This window comes from Syngnathoides biaculeatus, chromosome 2 (assembly GCF_019802595.1).
Source record: "Syngnathoides biaculeatus isolate LvHL_M chromosome 2, ASM1980259v1, whole genome shotgun sequence".
NCBI lineage: Eukaryota > Metazoa > Chordata > Actinopteri > Syngnathiformes > Syngnathidae > Syngnathoides > Syngnathoides biaculeatus.
In genome coordinates this window covers 22301566-22325805 of record NC_084641.1, presented here as the reverse complement: position 1 = coordinate 22325805, position 24240 = coordinate 22301566, and the positions used below count along the sequence as shown (strand labels likewise).

Genomic DNA, 24240 nt, shown 5'->3' with positions numbered 1-24240 from the left:
TCTCCATCTTGGTAAACACGATAAAAATACAATTTATTCTACACTAATAACCTTGGACAGATGTAACTCTTTACATTAGGCACTGTCACCAGTGATGATGCCAAGGATATTGACAAGAGTTTTTTTTTATTTTAACTGATTCGTCCCTAGTTTTAAAAATGGGGGGCAGAAAAGTACAAAATATAAAAGAACTTTCGGGTGGGCTCATGTCATTCCTAAAACATTCTTGATAGATAAATGTGTGAGACCCCAGCACTCTCCACAATCCTGAGGAAAGCCATTTATCCACGTCACACTGCTCTCAATGGTCACTTTTTTTTTTTTACTGTACAGTCTTGTTTATTAATTTCATGGATCCAGGTTGCCGAGGTATGTAACGCCATCTTGTGGCCATGCAAACGCATAACAAGTGACCGCCTTCAAGCGTCCCAAGATTACAAACCGGTTTGTTTGGATGTGTGCACTTCCTGTGAGCAACCTCAATTATTAGCGTTTAAAAAAAATGTATTAGAATTTACCATGTGTGACACTTCATTAAAATAATCTATGCTGCAATTAAAAAAAAATACTACCGGTACTGGTTTGTTTTTTTTTTTTTTTTGAGGGGGGGGGAACCAAATTCTAATAAAATGTTTAATGCAAGGTTGGACATCATCCTAAAACAAGTTTCATCTCTTTCTGATCAGATATGATCACATTTTGTGACATGTAACTGAACTGAAAGTTTAAGCAGCATTGGCAAGTTGAATTAATTGAATCCCACTTGATTTTATGATAATTGACTGTTCCAAATACTGTTATAAACCATTCATCGCAACTTGGCTAAGAAAACAAAAATCATAAATTATGCATTAGCCCACACTCCAGCTGTCATCAAAATAGGTGAGGCATACCTTTTATATGTAATACACGCAAAAGCATTTCTTACACAAATTACATTATCCAAATCAAATATTTCATGTGGAGCTCAAAGGAGTAACATTTGATGAGCAATTCATATGATCAAAGAAAAAGTGAAATATTTGAAACATTCTGTTCATCTTTGCAGCATGGCAACATATCCACTCAAAAAAATCCGCCAAGAGGAACACAACACAGGAAAGACCGGTAGGACGTCCGCTGTTTGTATCCTTTTTTTTTTTTTTCCTTGGCATGTGACTTGATACATTACAAGGAAATTACATACATGAGGCACTTTTTCAGTTCTGACTCCCAATATCGCCGAAAGGTGATGGAAGCTAATCGAGGGTGCTCAAACGTTACAATACATAATCGCAACCCTTGGTAACATTGCCCTGTTATCTGGTGAACAATGACAAATATAAACAGCCTTTTTTTTTTTTTTTCAGAGAACCCCCACCGTTAGCAAGCGCTCGTAACTGAGCCCTGCCGTGAATGGTGAAAATTTGTGAGAAATTAATGCCGTCCCAAAAAGGCTTTGAAATCCTTATATACACTCACACGTTTTTTTGTTTTTTTTACATTTTGACATAGGGAAAAGTGTTTTTTTTTTTTTGTTTGTTTTTTTTAGGCCAGTAAAAAATAAAAATGAAAAAAAAATCCACAAATTTGCAAATTCACGAATGTTGAGCCGTATATATGTGGGCGTCTATGTGTATTCCTTTTCACCATCTACCATAAATGCTCTAAATTAATTAGAACATGCGCAATACTGATATGGTTTTAGATACCGTCCCCCCAAAAAAACGTGTCCTGGAAACAAATGAAATCCTAATTTGCCATCATTGCTGCTCCACCAGCTGCTGCATGTCATCCCCTCTGACCTCATTGTGCTGACCTTCTCCATTCTCACCAGCTTGGACACCCTGTAGGAAAACATCTGCAGTTGTCGCCGTGGCGTCCACCACGGCAATGGTGTCGACTGGCTGCGCGGCGGCCAGGCCCTGCATCGTGGAGGGCAGCGTCACCAACTGGAACTGAGGGGTGACCATTTTGACAAAGGTCGAAGAGACGACGGCGCCGTTCTCTGGGGACGTCGCCTCTTGACCCGCCAGCGTGGACAGCACGGTCAGGTTGGAAGCGTCGGCCACCAGCTCTGAGCCATTGAGCGGTGAGGTCAGAAGCGTGTAGCTCCCCAGGTTTTGGGCAGCCGGCGCCCCCGTCACAGTCAACAGCTTGGCGAGCGGCACGGCGCTCAGCTGGTTTAGAGGCAGCGTGACCGGCGCAGGCGCGGGGCTTATGGAGGCCGGGGTGGAGACGGCGCGGCTCATCCGGCAGCGTTTGGGTGCTGGAGCTTTGGGTCCGGGGGTAAAGTTCATCAGGACGTTGTTCAGGTGTTGAGATTTACTCTTCAGCTCCCTGGCTCGCTTTCTGTGCTCATCACACTGCTGCTCCAGAGCTGTGGGTGAACACCGGTTTTGAGGTGAACAATAATAGTTTCTTTTTGCAACAATTGAAAGTATTAAAGGTTAATTCCAATGAGGATGGGACATTGTTTAAAAGGCAAATAAAAACAGATTAGCATGATCTTCAAATCCTTTTCAACCTACGCATATTCAATTCAGGGATGAGAATGACCAATTTGGAAAAACACCTGTCTGGGGGGGTTCGAAGGCGGGTGTGCCCCCCCCCCCCCTTTGGGCATTAAATTTTTTTACAAAACACACTGTTAAATGCTGACATCTGGTTACTTCTAACAGTGTAAATACAGGGCAATCATAACATTTTGAATACTTAAATTATGAGTCCAAAGAACCAAAATAATTTTGCCAAACTTCAGACATAAAAATGTAGACTGAGTGAAATTTATATCAAATGGGCTACTCCACTTACAACTTATACTTTAGAAATAAGTACACAAGTAATTTGTTTATATATTTATACAGCGAGAGAGGGAGAGAGGGAGGGAGAGAGAAAGATCACGAAATATAAAACTTAGCGATAAAATGCGTGATCTACAGGGCCAGTGCTAAAGATAGGCCTAATCTTATTAACAGTTGTCAATTATATAATATTTGCGAAACTAAGATCCAACTTACCTTTGTGTTTCCTGGTTTGGATATTCTCCTTGATATTTTTTGCTCCAATCGGAACACAGAGTGCACAGCGCTTTGCCGGGAATGTCCACTTTTTCTATGTGTTCGGTTAGACGTTGATACTGTTTTCGTTCCTATCTGCACGGTTACACTTTCTTTCAAGCCATGCCCATCTGAAACTGTTTTTTTACCCTGTGGTTTTTACCAATTTCCCTGGCACGATCTTCATCTTTTTTGCTCCAAGACTTTCGCCATATTGGCAAACGTGCAAACATATGCGTACGTATGTCTATAAGTTAGAACTATGCCATAGTAAACAGAATGCTTCTCTATGAAATGTTAACATCACCGTGAAAATACAGACGAAATACCACCAAAATGCTGCTGGAAATGGGAATGTTGTCGTTATTATAAACACCAAATTTAATGCAAACAGATAGCAATGCCGTATACAGATCCGCGCAAAATTCTCATCCCTGTCAATTAAATCAACTACAAAGACGAGAGATTTCGTCAGGGTTGGTGCTGCCCAGTCGCCAACTTGCCAAAGGCTAACTGAAACAAGATGTGGCGAACCAAATATTGTCCATATTCGCCACACTGGCAAATCTTAACTGCCTGGATCAAGAGAAAACTCACTCAGCCACAGGAAGAACATGTAACTCCATACAGGTGAGGCCAGTGTGACGGTCTGAGCGCTCCCCCGTGCTGAAAAGTCCCCCTGTGATTAATGCGCATGTGTTACTAACAGGGGAACTCTGGGTACGCAGCAGACGCTTACTGGGAAATCACCCAGTCTCATAGTTCCCCTTCATTGAGGGAGCTAACATAGCCTAACATTAAAACAAAAGTTGATAAAAAGATATACACATGTATTAAAGATGAAAGTGGACTTTCTTGACAATACAAATGCGAGCAATGAAAGTGTGAAGTCTGGCTGGGGGGGTTGAAAAAATGAATGGCTGTGGTGCATTCTGGTGATATCTGTGAACAAAATTCTGACAAAAATTGAAAGTAAATTTTTTTAAGTCCTGACCCAAAAAAAAAAAATGTTCCCCAAGGGCCAAGCACCTTTTAGCACCGGGTGCGCTCAGACCATCACACCGGATTTGAACCCGGGGCAGATGTGCTTAACGGTCAGCAATCGTGTCGCCCAACAGAATATAAACCTAATAAAATTCAGCCAATACTTCATTTTTTAACCATGGATAGGACCAAATCGAGCGTGCATCTTATACAGAGGTTGAAGGGTCAATTGCGGGGGTGCATCTCATACTCAAGAGCACATTATACACAAGCAATCTCAGTACACAATTTTTGGCTGTTAAATAGACTGACCGGCGAGGCTGTTGGTGTACTGCTCTCTGTAATGGTCCATCTGGCTCTTATGACTGCTCAGAACCTTCTTCACCAGATCCAGCATTCCAAAGTTGTGCACTATGCTGTTGAGCAAAGCAGCATCTGACAAAAAAACAAATCTGTGTTAAATGTCAGATGGTTGTTATTAAAGCGGGCTGAATGGCGCAGTTCAAGCCACGGCAGACTTAAATACATTCTAACCTTTGACCTGAAGTGATGGCTCACACACTCTTTCGTGTAGCCCCTTTAGGACCTCTTGGAGCTCCTTCTGGAAGTCCTCAATCACCTCCTCCAGGAGTCCCGCGTCTTTCACAGCACGCCAGAATGACACAGCATCCTCTACAGACACAAATCCGTGTAAACAGAGTGTACGGCAATCGGTTGTCGTCATGTTCAACTGCAATTTATTCATAAAATCTTTTGGAGCGTGAAGATTCAGAATCACCTCCAACGGCTGTGACCCACTCTGAAGGTTCTGATGACGCCTCTGGAGAGGGTTCTCCATTCGCTATCATGGAAACAAAACACAGTGTTGGGTAAACCAGCACCTCTACTTTTTTGCTTTCCTTTTTATTCAGATTAAAATGAAAACAATTATGAACACAGCACAACGAGAAATTAGGGGCCCCCACAGCCAAAGGTAACAGAAGCGGGCGAGAAATCTATAATCGGCCAGATTTACAATCCCACAAATGAGAACAGCAAAATGACCAAAGACCTGCAACAAAAATATAGAAACAAATTATTGGAGACTGTAGAAATACTGACGGCACGGTGACTCAGTTGGAAAGCATTGGCCTCACAGTTCTGAGGACCCGGGTTCAATTCCAGCCCTCCCTGTGTGGAGTTTTCATGTTCTCCCCGTGCCTGTATGAGTTTTTTTTCTCCGGGCACTCCGGTTTCCTCCCACATCCCAAAAACATGCAACATTAATTTGACACTCTAAATTGCCCCTAGGTGTGATTGTGAGTGCGGCTGTTTGTCTCTATGTGCCCTGTGATTGGCTGGCAACCGGTTCAGGGTGTACCCCGCCTTCTGCCTGTTGACAGGTGAGATAGGCTCCAACACTCCCGTGACCCTCGTGAGGATAAGCGGCTAAGAAAATGGATGGATGTTGGTGTGTGAGCGAGTGAGTTAGCAGGTTTGTGGAAAATCTCTTGTACTTGTTTTCACTAAGCTTTGTGGACAGGTGGGGCATGATGCACCACCAAAGCCCAACAAACAGGAACAAAAGCACCTTTCTATACAAACAATAAATGGAAAGACAGCCACCAGGTTCAAGTTTGAAAGTGTATACACAGTACAATGAATTCTGTGTTTGAGGTGTTTTTGAAGGTATAGAAAGAAAAGGCACGAGAGGGTAGATAGACTGTAATAATAGAACATCACACACACACACATTGTGGAGGCTCATTTACATACCGTAAGCAGTGGATGAGGTGGCAGCAGCCAAGTCGGCAGACTGATCCGAGCTGGTGGCCACTTTATTTCCCAAGAGATCGATCTTGGTGCTGCGGCAGGTGTTGGAGCAGATTTTTGCGTGATGGTAGAATTCCAGCTCTCCAGAGTCCATGATCTTTCTGAGGAATAAAAACTTTTGGTGACATGTTGTCTTTGGAGTTCATAAACCTGATTGAGGACACGTGATTGATATTTCTCTGATGTCCTTGACGCACTTCGTTAATTTTGCAAACACGTAAACTAGTAGGAATTAATTGATAATAGATTTGCCCTCACAGAATGAATACTCTAATAACAGATTATAATATTAATTATCTCACCTGAGCATGGTGCCATTGAGTCTGATGGCTCTTTTCCAGTCCTTCAATGTGGACTTGCCTGCGAGGCAGACAAACTCCTTTGGGCTGATGAGCTGATCATTAAACTGGAGTTGACAACACATAAGCATTAGTTGAAGAATATTTCCTGAATCCAAAATTCATCCACACCAACCGTGTCCAAAAATATGGTGTCAACTGCGGTATTTGAGTCTGTAAAATACTTAGCATACGGATTTGAGTTCCAAAAGTGGAACAAAAGTGAACTCTCACCTTCATAACCTTGACCATTTTAGTGGGGTAAACGCATAGCAATAATCAGCCCCGCTATCTCCAAAATATTATTCTAAGGCAGGGGTCCGGAACCTATGGCTCGCGAGCCACACCTGGCTCTTTTGGGGGTCGCGTATGGCTCGCAGAGCCCTCATAACGACATACTTTATACAGCAGGGGTGAACGCAAGGAAGTTCTGGTCGATCGTGGGACTGCGTAGCCCAAAAAAAAAAAAAAAAAAAAGACTTCAGCTTGACATTTATTTTTAACATATTTGCACCACATGTAACTTTCTCTCACAACGACCTGCTGCAAGGCCTCCAATGACGGCCACACACTCTTCTTCCTTGTTTACCTTGCACCGCCCCCTCCTCCGCTCTTAAAGGGGTACGCTCATCATTACAAATGTTTCAGTCCTTACGCAGCCTATCAATGTGGTTTATAATGACAGCGTGCTTTTGCGCTGCCCACCACCGGAATTTTTTTTTTTTACATAAAGACATGCCTCTATCGGCAAGCGCACATAAGTGGGGAGAAATGGGGAGGGGGGGGGTGTCAACTTTCAGACCAGCTGATTGTGAAAACTTGTAACGCACATCCCGTCACATACCACACACTGCGCCGTGTGAGTATTGGTGTACTGACAATGTTTGGTTCTACCGACACATATGAAAAGTCTTTCTCACATTTAAAAAAAAAAACAAAGACTGAAGACTGAGCTACGTTCACGAATAACGGATGGAAGTCTCGTACAGAGATTATGTAATGTAATTTTCATAGCAATATCAATTTTACAATGTATATTGGGATGCCGGTAGACCTTTAAGGAAAAAAGTGTGCACTTGTACATAAACACTGTCCTGTGCGTTCACACACTCAAGTTATTCATACGTTTTAATGTAGCTAAAACATTTTTTTTCCTTCAATATTATAATAACTACGGTGAATGACTTGTAAATGAAAGAATGCACGAGCATTTGGCTAAAATGTACCTGAACACATTTCACATTAATCCCGGGGCAGACAAACTTCTTCCACACCAGCGTGGCTGTGGCATCTCCGCAAGTGATGGGATAGAACACATCAGCCTCCACGTCTACCTCATCCGTTAATTTCACTGCAAGCAGAGATGGGATCAAACTCAAAAAGTCAAAACATAATTTCTATGATAACTTGAAAGAATTTTTCTTTCGAAAATCAAAGTTACAACTACATTATTCTTAAACGTGCTCCCATTGTTGTCCTTGAACTAGTGCTGGATGATAAGGCCGAAATTTGGTATCACGCTTTATTCACCCCATCGATACTCAAAATGGCTTGTTATTGGATTAATATATATCAATATATAAAATTGGACCAGATCAAACTGATTTACATTATAAAGCCAAAGGCTTATTTAACAATCATAGAAATACCAAAGAAATAAATGACTTTTTCCTGAAGGTATTTCAAACTACAGTATCCGTGCCATGCCGCCACTTCCACAATATTTTTTCTAAATTTGCATATTAAGTATTTCAAGAACATTAGAACGGGGCAGTTATTGCAGAATATTGTGCAAAAAGTCAAAAAGAATTCTGCATACTGTTCAACTGCGGAACAATCACTACGCAAAAGTTGAAACGGTTAACGAATTATGGATTCAATATTTGTTATTATAATGCATCTCTTGGGGTTTGGTTCTGTTGTAGCTGTTCATCAATTAAACATGGATTGCAAAAATGGACTCAAACATGCTTAGTCTGCCAGAAATTAAAAAGAGTAAGACACGGGGAAGGAATGTGTCATGTGGACAAAATAAAATGCAGTGAACTATAAATAAAGCCAATAAAAAAAGATAGAAGACCAATACTTGAGAATTTTTTTCCCCCTGATCAAGCAGTAATACCATAAAATATTGCTCTTATCACACTTCTTGATATATCGCTCAGCACTACCTTGAACACAAATCAAATTGAAAGGTTGCAAGTTCTTTAAACATTCTGACTTTGTAACCAACAAACCAACTTTCTGCTGCAGTGCTAGACTAATTATGTGTATGAAAATAATAAAATAAACTATCTAAAAGGAAATGGTGTTGCTGCTCCAAACGGCAAAATGTGCATAACATTGGACAGAAAATGTGAAGTTTCTTTACCAATGACTGCTTCTTCATTGCACAAGGAATCTGTTTTACTCGTGTCATCGGGTTCTACTTGAGTGACTGTGAGGATCTGCTCCCTGGAACGACAAAAAAAAAAAAGGAAAAAAAAACAACATAAAAATGAAGCAAAATGACGCAACGGGATCCAGCATTTCATCGTGTTGGTACAAACCCATGCTCGTGGCTGAGCTGCGTGGTCACCAGGACTGCTTTCTCCTCCTCCACCACAGAGGAGAGGCCTTCGACGGCTTCCTCCGACATTGTGACAATCACGACCTCGCTCATTTCCTGCATTTTCACTTCGGATGAGGCCATGCTGCATAATTTGAGGATGAAGTAATTACAGATTAAGATCGATCGGCAGACAGATAGACGTGAGATCAAAGTTGCACAACACTGATTAAGAAACGTTTCCAGCTTCTGAGGTATTGTAGCACCACTGGGTATGTTTGCCTTGTTTTTAAATACTGTATCCACAATTGGGCAGACAGCACCAGACAATTACTACAATACACGAAAGCTGTTGTTTTTGCTCATCAAAATGTAGACGTCAGGCTTAAATGTCACTAGCGCTTAAATTAGACTGCTGGAAACAGCACCCAATGCGGGAGTATTACGTGTGAAATGGTTGATTAGTATGTAATAATTGATAAATAAAAGTAGTGAGTGATCATTGTAACAAAGTAAAAGTACATTTACCAGTGTTCAAAGAGTATAAAACAATGGTGACAGCAACCCCCCACCACCACCAGGAAAAATTCATCGGATCTATACAATTCACGTAAATGGCCCATTTTCAAGTCAAAATGACAATTTTCACAAAAAGGCGAGTGTGCATAAATGTTGACTTAATGTGACCCAATTTTTTTACAAAAACTTATGAGTACATAATGGTGTCTTCACAGTATTTTTTTTAATTCCTGATTTTGTTGATTTTATGAGCTGGATGATCAAATCATGTAAAAATAAACAAATACTTGAAATTATTTTAAATCTTAACTTTTGAATGGAATTATGGAAATAAACTTTTCCATGACATTGTAATTTTGGGGGGGAATGATCTGTACATAAACATCCATCCATCTATTTTCTTAGCCTGTTATGCTCACAAGGGTCGCGGGGATGTAAGCATACATATCCTCTTAATCTAAGGCTATTATAAATGTTCTCTGTTTAATAACGATCCCTCCATCAATTTCCCGGTCTGCTTACGCTCAATAATATAATATAATAATTTAAACGTATTACGCGACAGATGACAATACTGTAAAGGTGAGCTGGTGTCCGCGACGTTCTCCGACCCGGTGGAGTCGAATTCCGACTTCAATTCCAACTTTGTAGAATGTCGAGGGGACGCGGTCACGACCTAAACCGGATGTTGGTGCTGTTGCTGAGACATAGATAAGTGATTAATAAAAACTTAACTTGATATTTTTCTGTTCTTTTTTTTTTTTTCTTAATCTCTCCCCATTTCCTAATTTGCAACACGTGCCAACAACACGTCGTCGGTCCGGGAACGTGTTGACACAACGTGAACCTCCTTGGGGCTGAGTTATGAATTGAAACTAAGAGGAAGCACATGAATCATTCGGTGAACGATTTATTTTTTATTCTAATGATGGAGTACGCTCAAAACAACTGCCGTGCCAGTCATTAGCAGGTAAAGGGGTGCACGGCAGCTAAAATGCATCACTATTAAATGGTGTTACCTTAAATATAGCTTACCTTGTGTATCACTGATTTTTAGCAGATGCCTAGCTGCGCGGTTGCTAACGTTAGCACAATGGTCGCTACAAACTTTCCTGATTATTTAGTCGTGGCGGATAAACAACACGTAAGTGCAGTGAGCTGATTTCCACCTAACATGATAAAGTCACTAAATACTTTGACTACGCTTGAAATCCAAAGTTCCATCTTCCTGCGACTTCCTCAATGTCCATTAGCTGTGCGCAGATGACGCTCCTACTTTGCCACATTCATGGAGTACAAAACCTAACAGTATAGCTGCCTATCGCCACCTACTGTCGAAATATCAGATTGAATTTCCTTGCTATTTGACATTTAGGAATGCACTTTGGAGAATATGCGTCAAAAATGTTGACATTACCAGCTGTGCTTGCGTTGCTAACACATTTTACATTGAGGATTTAAACGCCGACCTCTCTTGTTTTACATTCCAGATCAATGGATGGCGCAAATGCGATGATAGCCAGCCGTTTGCAACCGCAGTGAAACCACACAGAAGAAGATGACAAGGAAGCCGGTGGACATTTGTCTTTTTTCAAGTTTTCACTTGTGTGGCACCTGAGCCTACTTGCGGTTTGCCATGGCTAACGCTCTCTGGTCAGATAAAGTACTCCAGCTCCTCCACCGAATGAATAACTTTTATTTGCCAGGTAAAATGCTTGACGTTATGTTGCGTTGAACTGGGCCGGAATGCAAGTGACTGACAAAATGTCGTCCGTAGGCTCCTGTCGTGCCAACTGTCTTCGTTTTGAGATCGACGGAATCAAAGTTGGCTGGATTGTGCCGCACGTAGCCTCGCTGTTGGCGAGCTACGGCGATGTCTTCAGGTCGCCTCACGGGGGCGCACTTTCGCTGTGCAGCAGCCTGGACTCGTACGACAAAAGGTCCCAAGCAGTGGACGCTGTTCTGTCCAACCTGAGACGCGATCCTTCACTGCGCTGCCTAAAAGGTTGGAGAAATGAGGTGAGACGCACTCGAGCTCGTGCACGTGACGTCAGCATTTTCACGGCGCCATATTGCCGGTCAAACAAAACTGCTCGACACTGGAGGACAATGTTTACAATACCCGAGACCTGTTGTGCTGTTGATTGTCACAACATACGAGACAGATATTCAAAGAGATCATTTTGTGGAATACCATCTGAAAAGACCAGAAAATATCAATGGATTTCGGCAATTAAACGTGATGGGTGGTGCCCAACCAAAATGCACACACGCCTGTGTAGGAATTATTCTTCTTAATCTCAAATTAGCAAAAAGTATTTATAATACCAAATTGGCTCGTTTGAGAACAATGCGTGTCGCAAGGGTTTACAGAGGTTGTGTTACCGTAATTGTTTCCGTGTACGTTCCATGGAGACGACGACGTCCTCTATTTTTTCTTTTCTTAATCATAGTTAATGAATGCGAATTTGTGTAAAACCAGGGGTCATTTATTCAAATATTAGTATTTGTATTGAATACTATCTGAAAAGATCGATGGATTCCGGCAAAGGTTAACGTGTCGCCAAACACGCTTTTGCTTTCACAAGCCGTTAAAACCGTCGTTATGTGGGATTTATTCCTGATTAGAACATATCCAGCAACAAAGTATTCGTATGCGTCCAGACTTTTCTACGCTTTCAAAATTTTCCGTGTAAATCTGACCAGATCCATGTGTATATCTAGTTGTCCAAGACAAGCGGAAGCTGGATAATAGTCCAATTTCTTATCAGCGAAAACATCTATTTCGGCATTAAATACGGGTCCTCTATGCCGACTTTATCTAATTTTTCCATGTACCGTCATTTATTTTCACCTTCTAAATGTCTGATGGTATCGGACAAGACTCCGAGCATCGTGCTACAAGACATATTTCCGTGTCGTCTCCAACCGACTTAGCATTGAACAATGCTTAGCTTGACCGGCAATAAGGCGAGGTAAACAAAAGTCACGTGATTTTATGACGTAGGTGGACGAGCTTTGGGTTTAGAGTCTTATATGCCATTCGAATTTCTTATTTAAATAAATTATGCATTTCATACACAAGGAAAAAAACTAATTAAACATTTAAAACAAAGAGGAAAAATAAAAGAACAACTAAATCAGCATAGAGTACAATCATTTAAAGCGCAAACGCTCTAAAAAGCATAAGGGAAAAAGTTTTGGGGCTGACATCACTTCTGTTGGCAACGGACTCCATTTGTGTGGCGCATCAACGCCCCTTCACCATGTTTACTTTGGAATCTGTGCTCCACTATTTGACCCGATTGTAGCCCAACTATTAATTGGTTGATACGTTCTCTTCTCTCAGAGGTATAACGTGATGGACAAATTCTCAGACCCTCCACTGATGTGGATGGAAAGAGCAGCTACCAGTAAGTCACCCGTGCAGTCCCATCACTGCATGTGTCCCGTCTAATGTTCATTTTGTGTTGTTTTTTCCATTTGTTCAAAAGGTCTTTTTGGGGTGAAGCGCTATGGAGTCCATATCAATGGTTACACCGTTAAGAGCGGCGAAGTCTTCATGTGGCTAGCGCGGCGCTCCCCGACCAAGCAGACCTATCCTGGACTACTCGACAACTTGGTGAGCACGAAAGGATCACAACTTTCAGCCCAAATGAACACACCTGGTTTGCAGTTCACTACATGTGAAAATGTATTCATCCATTCATTCACTATTTGTATTAATTCATTCATTTATCAATTTTCTTTGGTGCTTGTCTTTCATTAATTGGTCACGTGAGCAAGCGCCTATCCAAGTTTACTTTGGTTGTGAGGCCATTCCGGACTTGTCACAAATAGAACTATCTCCATTTATACCTACGGACAATTTAAAGGACACGGAAGATATATAAACTCCCCTCAGGAGGGTCTGAACTGGGACAAATCGGCTGTGAGGACTGAATTTCTTGACCGGTGATGAAATTATAAAATTCTACATAATTAGTCAAAAAAACAATTTCTCCAGAACAAAAATCCCACTGCAACGAGTGACATAACCAGTTTTGTGGGTGTGATTGACGTGGAGATCAACCAATGACTGTAGAGACTTTTTTTTTTTTGTAAAAAGTGATTTACATACTGTTGAGGGATTCAATAGTTTGGCCTTTTGTTTTTGAAGGCAGCCGGCGGTCTGGCTGCTGGTTTTAGCATCAAACACACGCTAGTAAAAGAATGTCAGGAAGAGGCATGCATCCCACAAGCACTTGCAGAAATGGCCCGCCCTGTATCCACAGTAAGGTACGTTAAGACCTTTTCAGAATGTCAATTAATCGAAATGAGATACTTTTATCGATTAAGCTACAACTGTTACTGTTCGTGAAATGTGAGTAATCAAGTGCATTGTTTGAAACACTGCTCAATGTTCCCAATTATTATGGATACAGCATTTAAATTCAAATTACACAACATTTTTTTGCAAATGTCTGTTTATTTACATCTGTGATATGAAACTCAGACAAGTTGCATAATTACTTTCCCAAATAAGCCTAGTTAAAGAAATATTACTCAAGGATTTTTTTTTCACATTATTAAGTCAGTCAAGCTTTTATGAATAATGATAAAGATAAAGAATGATTAAGAAAATGTTCAACTGTTGAATATTTTTTTCTGTGAGGCAAAGGCATCCTATTAAAAGAGCAGCTGTTAAAAAGCCACCGACGAGCAGAAAGCATCAAATACATGAAGAAAAATTTTCAAAGAGTTTTGTGTACCGATCACGCGACTTTGGATTGTCCGGATGGATGAAGTTCCGGATGGCCCGGGAATGGCCACCATGTCCCATGTGTTTTGGGTTGAAATACAGTAATTGGTAGTCATCCCTCACTTACCCCAGACTCCTAAAAGCTGTTAGGCACTATGAGAGTCTACACCAGCTCTCCATTTTAAGGGATAAAGTTCCCCATTGGGTTCCCACCGGAGTGAAAACGGCCTCTGCAAAATGTGTAGTTTTTAACAAACCATTTCCTGCCATGGTACCCAGTAAAATAATCCTCATGCAAGGCAACACAGAATCCTACGCTGTAAAAAAAGATTGCCAATAATAACTTTGCTATCTGTACTTTATTATTGCGCCTTTTGTCTTGTCCCTTTAGGGGTCGCTACACCGAGTATGATTTGTTTGGCATGGTTTTTACTCTGGATGGAAACGACCTTTTTCTTGTTTTGTTTTTTAACCAGAGGCGCAGCTGTAGAGCGTTAGCCTCACAGTTCTGAGGACCGGGTTTCAAACCCCAGCTTCACCGGTGTGGAGTTTGCATGTTCTCCCCGTGGCTTCGTGGGTTTTCTCCGGGAACTCCGGTTTCCTCCCACATCCCAAAAGCATGCATTAATTGGACACTCTAAATTGGCCCTAGGTGTGATTGTGAGTGCGACTGTGTGTCCGTCTCTGTGTGCCCTGCGGTTGGCCGGCAACCAGTTCAGGGTGTACCCCGCCTCCTGCCCGATGACAGCTGGGATTGGCTCCAGTACTCCCTGAGGATAACCGGCTCAGAAAATGGATGAATGGATGGATGATTTTTTTTTTTATCCAGGCTTTGGACTGGGCATGGCCGGGGTATGAGGGTAGTGGCCAGCAATTGACCCTGTGCAGCATCACATACAACGTTACAGTGAGAACAATCATCCTGTGACCTCAACCCTATAAAGCTGAAAAATACTGAGGGTGGACGGCAGGTTAACTCCAAATAGCAAAATTTGAGAAATTGCTAGTAATTGTTTTAAAAAAAATATTCACCATAAATTGTTTCAGAAAATGGAGAAGAAGAAAAAAGTGTGACCTTAACTTTGAACAGAGTAATGATGTGGTCCGTTTAGCCTACAAACGACTTGCTGATATTGAAAGCACATGAGCAGCACTGACTGAGAAACTGTTCACTAGCTACACCTATGAAGACGGCGAGGGGGTCTTTTCAGAAACTCAGTTCATCTTTGATTTGGAACTTCCTACTGCCTTCAAGCCCAGAGTCGGGGATGGAGAAGTGCAGGAATTCTACCTCCTGCCTATCGAAAAGGTGAGAACATGACTCGTGACTGCTATTTCCCAGAATGCACCATGTTCTTAAAGGCCTACCCTAAAAGAACCAGCACATAAAGACTTTAGACATATATTTTTTTTTGAATGTTCTATGTTTTAGGTGAAGGAACTACTGGTCACTGAAGATTTCAAGCCCAACTCTGCTATGGTGGTCTTGGACTTTCTCATTAGACATGCTTTTATTGAGCCTGACAGAGGTTAGTTACATTTTTGAAGGCGGTTCATACAGATCCAATCTGCTGACTTGCTCAATTGAAATCATGTGGATCTTGTCTTCTCAGAACCCTTTTACCAGGAGTTTGTGTCCGGCCTCCATCAAGCATTATAGAACTACAGTACTTTTAAATTTATTTCAGGTGGACAGGATTTGTAATCAACAGGCCATTTTTAACTCCATGGATATGTTTTACAGATTTAGTTCTTTTTCCCCACCAAAATGAGTTAACCAAGTTGTGTTAATACGCTAATGTCTGTGTCTTGTTTTTGTTTCATTTTATTGTATTCTTAAAAAAAAAAAAAAATCTTCAATTGTCTTATATCTGCCTCACAGTTCTGATGACCGGAGTTCAAATCCCAGCCCCGCCTGTGTGGCATTTGCATGTTGTCTCCAGGTACTCCGGTTTCTTCCCACATCCCAAAAACATGCATGGTAGCTTGTATTGAAGCCTTAAAATCCTTGTAGGCATTAATGTGTTTGTGAATACTCTTTTTTTTTTTTTTTTTTTTTTTTTTTTTTAAATATCCATCCTTCCATTTTTTTTTTTTTTGCCGCTTATCCTCACAACCATTTCAGGGTGTAGCCCGCCTCTCCCCCAAAGATAGCTGGAAAGGCTCATTTCTTTACCCACAGTAATAGCACAAGTATTACAAATTGTTAGCGGTAAACATCCATCTTTGTCACAAGCTAAAGCAGCCAGGCCAATGAATGGATATACAGAATAAAAAACTATTCATAAATAGCATCGCAGCTTCTTAAATGATGCGCTTAAATTGTGACTCTTCATCACACACACTAGCAATAACTCCACCACAAAAGCCACCAGGTCAATAATAGACATAATATTCCTTAATAAAAGCCAGTGTCCAATCCAATTGAATAAATTGAAGCATTTATTTTGGGTAAATTGTTGTACAAAATGTAGATTAAGAAGAATTTAATACAAAAAGTTGATTAAAAAGAAATGCTAGTCTGCATGTAACCATTTGTATCTCTGGAAAGGAATGAAAAAGAATACATTCTGGTCAAACAAATATACTGTATTTGTTATAATATTGGACTTGAATGTAAATACTCCCTTTTTACATTACTTAACTGTCACCCCTTTGGCCTGTTTGATATTTTCAACTCTTTTAAATTGGCCCCTTTTGGTAACAAAACAGTCATATCAGAACAATGAGCTAGCTTTTCTCAGCCTTGTTTGGTTCCCCTTATAATTTCTTTCTTGTATGATCCGGTACTTTATAGCAGAAGACATATGCTTTTTTTGCCTCTTCTCTTGGCCTGCAGTGCTGCCCTAGTGGCCATTTCAAACACCTCCCTCACACCGTCCTTGGTCTTCGCTGAGCACTCCAAATATCCAAAGGCACAGATTCGGTTTGCCATTTCTCTCCCTTCCTCTGACTTCACAGGTTCCTGTTAACCAGATGACAAAATGGATTAAAACCTGAAAAAAACGTGGTTCTGTCTTATATCTTTTGGGCCGTGTTCTCACGTGCGCCACTTTACACTCTGTGATTTGTGAAACTGTTCAACTGTGACTTAAATGGCAAAAACAACACTGATCAAGAGGACCTCATTATAGCGGGCACATTTTAAGTCAAAAGTACTTTTTTGTGACATTAACGAGAGTATTAGTACTCTGGTAGTATTGAGCTGCTTTTTCGGAACAAAGTAGCAATGACAGTCCAGAAGATATCTTCTGTAACCTGGTGCTACTGTGTTCAGTGCAGACAGCCAAGATGCACAAAAATGAATCCAGATTGAATCACAACTCCACGTGTAGATTACAAATGTAAAATTCAAGGCCTGGGGACCAGATCCATCATTTTCTGTGGCCCGCCAAACCAAATCATGTATCCCGGCTGATTTTTGCTAGAATATCAAAAAATACAAATTGTCTCAATTTATAATAGTGTTGAGAAATAATATTTTTTTTTTTTTTTTTACCAAAACCCTTTTGAAATAAATGAAATAATAGAGTTGAACAAAGTTTTACTCACTTCAGATTTCAAAACTAGTTATCCATCAATTTTTTGTGTATATGTAACTATATAAGATGATTATACATTTATGAGTTCACCGTCCTAGCAGCCCTCCGAGGCAACCCCTCACAACAAGGTGGCCTGTGACAAAAAATGTGTTTCCCCCCGCTGATGTAAATGAAGTTTATGATCAAAGTTTGTTTTGTAGCTTTTGTACAGTACATGATGTTAAATTAAATATTTACTTTGTGGTTGCCTTATATTTACTATGTGGTTTTGTTAGTAAATAAAGCAGGCAAGAATGGGGGCTGGTGGGTGAAAAGACCTAAAAGTGGCCACCCCCCCCCCCCCCATATTTTTAGTATTGTAATTTCCGGCCGATAAGCCGCGACTTTTTTCCACACACTTTCAAACTTGCAGTTTATGCGGTGATGCAGCTAATTTGGGCATTTTTTTTTTTTCTAACGGCCGCAAGGGGGCACTCAAGCGGAAAAGGTAAGAGTGAGACCAAATATATGTGCAGAGGAAGTGACTTTTACAGGTCCGGCCCTGTTAGCGCTGCGCTAGTGTGTTACTGCCGTGTCTCAGTGATTTTTACCAGTATGTTTTTTTTAACCATCCCTGTTAGCGTCGACGCGGGCGCTAGCATTATCATTAGTGCGCCGGCATCAGCGCGGCAGCGCTAGCGTTAAACTTTCTTTACCGTCTTTCTCTGTAAATATCTCGTGTTTCAATGTGGGTTTCAATGTGGGCACTTGCGGGTTTTACACGGCTGCAGCCTATGTATGTACCAAATGGTATTTCCTTTACAAATGTACTGGGTAAGGCTTATAACCAAGTGCGCTCTGTAGGCCGGGAATTACGGTAAATTCTTCGTTGAATTAAGTAAAAATGAGCAGACAGAGAAGATATGATATTTAAGAAACAGAGGACCCCGCATATTCAATGTTCAACACCCGATGATTCAACAATTTGCAGATTTGTTTTCAAATTTTTGTGTAGAAAATAACCTTTTCCTTGTTATTTTTCTTTTTGGAGCGGGAATTACCCGCAAAATCATTTGTCACTGCTTCTCAAAGAATTTTGGGGTGGAGGGTTAAATAATTCTCAATGCAATTATGATGACCGTGAATTATCTGCAGATTTTAACAACTGGCGGGGGACGGAGACCAGGCCGCACCGCAAATAGTGGGAGTCCGCAGAATGTGTTGTGCTTCTGTGTGAGTTTTGGGGGGTGGGAAGAACCTAAGTCTACAAACAAGGTGGATCCACTAAGCCAGGAGTGCCAAACGTTGTAGTTTGGGTTTACCTCAGAGGGCCGTTTTGACTGTGAAACAATAAAAATGTTTAATCGTTTCATCATATTTATATCATCAATTTATGAAGCAGTTTTGGAATCAGAAATGAAGGTTAATGTCTTTTTCAACTATTGTTTGGTAACACAAATAAGCTTGTAATATCTCAAGTTCATAATTTATGATATAAGACAATTGGAAATTTTGGAACAGATTTTAACAAGAAACTTGGAAATGGAAACTCCAGATTTGGCTACGCGGGCCACATAAAATCATGAGGCAGGCCGAATCTGGCCCCCGGGCCTTGAGTTTGACACCTGTGCACTAAGCAAATCATATCATAGTATGATGTTTCAAACAGGAATGGGTTATATCTTCATAATGTGCTGCAGGGGCCATAAACGTCCCATGAAAACCTGAATATAGCTGACTCAAACTAAATATTGTCACTTCAAAATTTAGTTTGAAATCATGATAAAAAATAATTGGGCAGTTGTTCATGTACACGCTACCTCAATTTGTTGAATTTCAAATATTTTAGATTGTGGAAAATGTTCTAATTTCTTAATTGCATAGTTTCTAATTAAATAATGCTTTCCATTGGATCAAATGATTCCAAATACAATGAGAAGCTCTATTTTGACCGTCAATCAGCGTCAGTTATACCCAACATTTGAGGTTACACTGCATTATAAATATTATTATCGGGACTGTTTTATCATTTGGGTTTATTACGAATGGTCGAACTGACAGAACAGTAATATATATTAGAATAACTGCTGCACAACGTCAACACATTATCCTTTTCAATCACCTGTTTCATCTTTGCCAGTTCTCGGCGTGTGAGATCATCGTTGCGCAGGTCCTTCTTGTTTCCCACCAGAATGATGGGCACATTGGGACAAAAGTGCTTGACCTCAGGTGTCCACTTCTCAGGGATGTTCTCTGCAGCATAAATAAATAAAAACTTTGTGTCGAACATCGAAGAGAAGCGCGACATACAAGAATATCATGGGAGGAAGTCTCACCTAAACTATCAGGACTATCAACGGAGAAGCACATAAGGATGACGTCCGTGTCTGGATAAGAGAGAGGTCGCAGGCGGTCATAATCCTCCTGACCTGCGGTGTCCCAAAGAGCCAACTCTACCTGAAAATATTTTTATAAAACTGTAATCAATGAGGGTGGCATGGCGGCTCAGATGGAAAGCATTGGCCTCACAGTTCTGAGGTCCCAGGTTCAATTCCGGACACGCCTGTGTGGAGTTTGCATGTTCTCCCCGTGCCCGCGTGGGATTTCTCTGGGCACTCCGGTTTCCTCCCACATCCCAAAAACATGCAACATTAATTGGACACGCTAAATTGCCCCTAGGTGTGATTGTGAGTGCGGCTGTTTGTCTCGTTGTGCCCTGCGATTGGCTGGCGACCAGTCCAGGGTGTACCCTGCCTCCTGCCCAATGGCAGCCTGGATTGGCTCCGACACTCCCCCGACCCTTGTGAGGATAAGTTGAGGAAGAAAATGGACGGCTGGATAATGTACATTTTTGAGGATGCTTCACAAAGTGGGACTCAAAAACATAAATTAGATAGCTGAAGAGAGTCAAAAGAGTCAGGTAAGGACAAAACCTTTGACAAAACTATAAATCGTTGTTGAGCTCGGCAATCCCCGCGACCCTCGTGAGGATAAAGTGGCTAAGAAAATGGATGGATGGAGGGATGGATGTAATCAATGATGTCATGGTAAGGTAACTCCATTTAAAATGTTAACCCTGGAATTAACAAGCCACTTTTAAAGACGGTCACAAAGTGACCACCTTTTTACCTTTAAAAAATAAGTGTGACAAGGAAAAAATATTTATACTTAATGGCCAGTACTGATATGTATTAGAAAGTCGACCTTTTTCTCCGATCAAGTTTTGCTGCGAGGAAAACCAGTGAGAATTACCTGTTTATTGTCCACTTCGATATCCGCCACATAGTTTTCAAACACTGTTGGCACATACACCTCAGGGAACTGATCCTTGCTGAACACGATGAGGAGACATGTCTTGCCACATGCGCCATCGCCAACTATTACTAGTTTCTTTCGGATTGCAGCCATCTGAAGGGAAAAGACAAAAAAAGGGATTAAGATTAATAAATGTAATGAGTCAGACAGACTGGCATTATTTTTTTACATTCTACTTCTATGATCGGTTTTCCTGCAAACTATAACTGTTTAAGGAGTGTCAATAGAGCAGCGCTAAATTGATTGTTATGTTCCTCAGTGTACGCTTAATCACTACATGTACAAAACATTACAACTGGACTGAAAGAAAGTTGCCACTCCCTTGAGATGCTTTCTCTCTCTCTGTCACAGTTAGACAAACAACCAGTCGGCCTCACATTCAGACCAAGCTACCGTGCGTGTTGATGGGATGTAGGAAAAAAACTGAAAACCAGATTGCCAAGAGAACACTCACACAGGCCCAGGGAGAACATGCAAACGCCACACAGCCAAGGCCGGGTTTTGAACCCCAATCCTCAGAACTGTGATTCAGACGCTCGAACCAGTCGCCCAACATGCCACCTCACGCAAAACTATTGCCTTCTAGGAGTAAAAAAAGAGGCAGCGCGGTGACTCAGCTGGTAAAGAGTTGGGCTCACAGTTCTGAGGACCCGGATTCGATTCCAGCCCCGCCTGTGTGGAGTTTGCATGTTCTCACCGTTCCTGCGGGGATTTTCTCTTGGCACTCCCGTTTCCTCCCACTTCCCAAAAACATGCAACATTAATTGGAGACTCAAAATTGCCCCAAGGTGTGATTGTGAGTGCGACTGGTGTCTGTCTCCATCCGCCCTGGGGTTGGCTGGAAACCGGTTCAGGGTGTACCCCGCCTCCTGCCCGTTGACAGCGGGGGATAGGCTCCAGCACTCCCCCCGACCCTCGTGAGGATAAGCGGTAAAAGAAGATGGATGGATGAATGGATAGAAAAATTTCCCACCAATAGTAATAAGTATTTGATGCATCCCTTGAATATTTTTTTGTAATTGCCCATATTATTATTCAAAATAAATAAAAATATACCGCAAACTATTATTTCCCAAACAGTTTTACGAACTTATTTTACATTACGCTTAACAACCAACTGCTTATAGATGTTTGAATAATGTGGGGGCGGGGGGAATGCACCAGAAGTGTGTCTGCACAGTTCTCCAGAACTTCCACAACAACCGATGTTAAACTTAGCTCTACCCTGACATACGAAGTCTCTCTGCCAAGATGTAGTGTTTCAAAATTTGGCTATGGAAGCATTTTGTGTCATCTTTGGACATTTCAGAAAGTCCACACAAACTGCAAAAAGGTTGTATCATCAGCAAATAGCTCCTGATAGGTTCTTTTTTTTTAATGAAACAATACTGTAATTGTGAACAGTGGATGTGCAAATATGCATGGAATAGTGTATAATAGAATGAAATCCAGAGCATGTTGGTACAAGGGTACCGGTAAAAAATTTTCAAAAGGACCGCCAACAGAAAGCAGACAAGGTTGTTGTTCTTGTCTGTGCTGTACGTGTGAAAAGTCAGGTAGTAAATATTTTCGTTATGATGTTATTACATTTCATAAGGCCCAAATCATGATGCAGCTATGCTGCTTGGGAGAGGAGGAACCAGATGAACTGTGTTGCTGCTTGAGTAGATGGATGCTCACCTCATTTGATTTATTTGTATTAAAAGTAAGCGGGACGGTGACTAGAAACAGGAATTTCTTCTAAAATGATGTTAGTGTCTCATGCTGATGGTTAACTGATGTTAACGTGAATTATTGGTGTTTCTTACAAGTACACTTGCATCGATTCAGCGACCGATTCGTAACTCAACTATGGATTATTGCTCTGCCACGCAGTCGAATTTTCAACACAGCGAAAGGCCTAATGAGACTACTGCAGTTTTAATAGGGCTCCTACTTGTCGCAAACAAGAACGTAGCTGATAGCTTGCGGCTAACAGCTAGCTTATTTTGACAGGTCTCTTGCCAACCAACAGTTTATGTTCTGTAACTTCTCGCGGCTTCTTAGATACATCACGAGCAACAAAGAAATATGTATATAAATATAAATATGTTACAGAAGATAGCAGAACGTGTCGTAAGACGCCTTGATCGAAATACTCGCCTTACTTTGGTTTTCCTGTCGAGGTTTATCAGTTCCTCAAGCGTTTGACGGTTGCGTCATCATCATGCATACTTTGAGCCAATGGGAAACCGCGTACCCGTCTACCGGCCCCGCCTCCAAAAAGTGTTTTGGGAGACAACATTTTAGCGATCTGATTTGAGTCGTTTTATGGCGCTTGGCATCTGACGTTTTAAATAGCCATTCTCTCCAATTGCTGTGCTGGATTTTGGGCCTCCGTGTGTATTTAACAAATAAACCTAAAGTGTCTTCGTCATCCCCGATTCGCGCAAAACTAAAACAATTTCAGTCCTCAATACATCTGAACATGAAGTACTTATGAACTACATTTCTAAATTCATCGTAGCCTACGTCTATCTCTTCTGACATACAGTATAATTAAAATATACAGTTCTGTATGTGCATAATGTTACAACACGACCATTTTGAGCTCCGTGCGAACGTCGACGCTGAGTTTATTTCCGGGTCCATGCATTGCCTTGAAAGGGAACACCGACCTTTCCAACATGGCCGTCGCGTAGGCATGCCGGTTTGCCGAGAATTCTACAGCGCTGCCGTACTAGCAGTGAGAATACATCCATTTTGTGAGCCACTTATCCTCACAAGGGTCCCGGGACTACTGGGGTCTATCCCAGCTATCGTCGGACAAGAGGCAGGGTTACACCCTGACCTGACCCAATCGCGCGGGCACACATAGACAAACAACCATTCGCACACACATTCACACTTACAGGCAGTTTAGTCTCCAATGAATACATGTTTTTGGGATGTGGGAGGAAACCGGAGTGCCCGGAGAAAACCCACGCAGGCACGGGGCGAACATGCAAACTCCGCACAGGACGGGTCGGGATTTGAACCCCGCGCTTCAGAACTGTGAGGCCGACGCTCAACAGCAGCTCCACCGTGCCGCTGGATTTAAAAAAAAAAAAGAAAAGGGTTGGTTGCATGCAGTGTAAAAACCATGGCAAAAAACACTGTGAAGCACTACAATATTTTTTAAACGTGTCTGAGTATTTGAATAGGGTTAAAATGTACACCAGGGGTGTCAAAATCATTTTTGTCGCGGGCCACATTGTAGTTACAATTTCCCTCAGAGGGCCGTTATGACTGTGAATCCATGAAATTTTTTCGCCTCATATTTACGGAATAAATTTATGAACTAGTTTTAAATCAGAAATCAAGTGTAATGGGGTTTTCAACTATTATTCATGTTTGGTACCACAAAAAAAAATGCTTGCAATGTCTCAACTTTATCATATGACAT

At 41.4% G+C, this 24240-nt stretch overlaps 3 protein-coding genes across 6 annotated transcripts; 1 reads left to right on the top strand and 2 right to left on the bottom strand.

The window, feature by feature from the left end:
* Nucleotides 1–918: 918 nt before the first annotated feature.
* Nucleotides 919–10780, bottom strand: gmeb2 (glucocorticoid modulatory element binding protein 2). Of its 3 annotated transcripts, none has more exons than XM_061841119.1 (10): nt 10657–10780; nt 8722–8865; nt 8544–8626; nt 7399–7523; nt 6137–6240; nt 5778–5935; nt 4801–4863; nt 4557–4694; nt 4335–4457; nt 919–2359 (listed from the first exon to the last, which is right to left on the bottom strand). In XM_061841119.1, exons 2-10 carry the CDS (start codon nt 8862–8864, stop codon nt 1743–1745), a joined length of 1554 nt encoding a protein of 517 aa, XP_061697103.1. In that variant the 5' UTR covers nt 8865; nt 10657–10780; the 3' UTR covers nt 919–1742. The 3 variants fall into 3 exon arrangements, with proteins under 3 accessions (XP_061697103.1, XP_061697095.1, XP_061697111.1); XM_061841111.1 differs by lacking the exon at nt 10657–10780 and adding an exon at nt 10275–10623; XM_061841127.1 differs by lacking the exon at nt 10657–10780 and adding an exon at nt 9798–9934.
* Nucleotides 10781–10805: 25 nt separating this feature from the next.
* On the top strand, nt 10806–16270 carry tpk2 (thiamin pyrophosphokinase 2). Its single transcript, XM_061841138.1, has 8 exons — nt 10806–10945; nt 11017–11258; nt 12589–12652; nt 12734–12861; nt 13399–13517; nt 15157–15289; nt 15413–15509; nt 15594–16270. Exons 1-8 carry the CDS (start codon nt 10876–10878, stop codon nt 15638–15640), a joined length of 900 nt encoding a protein of 299 aa, XP_061697122.1. The 5' UTR covers nt 10806–10875; the 3' UTR covers nt 15641–16270.
* A 134-nt stretch (nt 16271–16404) lies between these two features.
* LOC133511992 (rho-related GTP-binding protein RhoA-C-like) lies at nt 16405–23402 on the bottom strand. 2 transcript variants are annotated; one of them, XM_061841163.1, is made up of 5 exons: nt 22959–23402; nt 20754–20909; nt 19838–19958; nt 19624–19754; nt 16405–16945 (listed from the first exon to the last, which is right to left on the bottom strand). In XM_061841163.1, the coding sequence occupies exons 2-5, from the start codon at nt 20907–20909 to the stop codon at nt 16772–16774; spliced, it is 582 nt and encodes a 193-aa protein (XP_061697147.1). In that variant the 5' UTR covers nt 22959–23402; the 3' UTR covers nt 16405–16771. The 2 variants fall into 2 exon arrangements, with proteins under 2 accessions (XP_061697147.1, XP_061697156.1); XM_061841172.1 differs by having other exon boundaries at nt 22964–23402.
* Nucleotides 23403–24240: the final 838 nt, after the last annotated feature.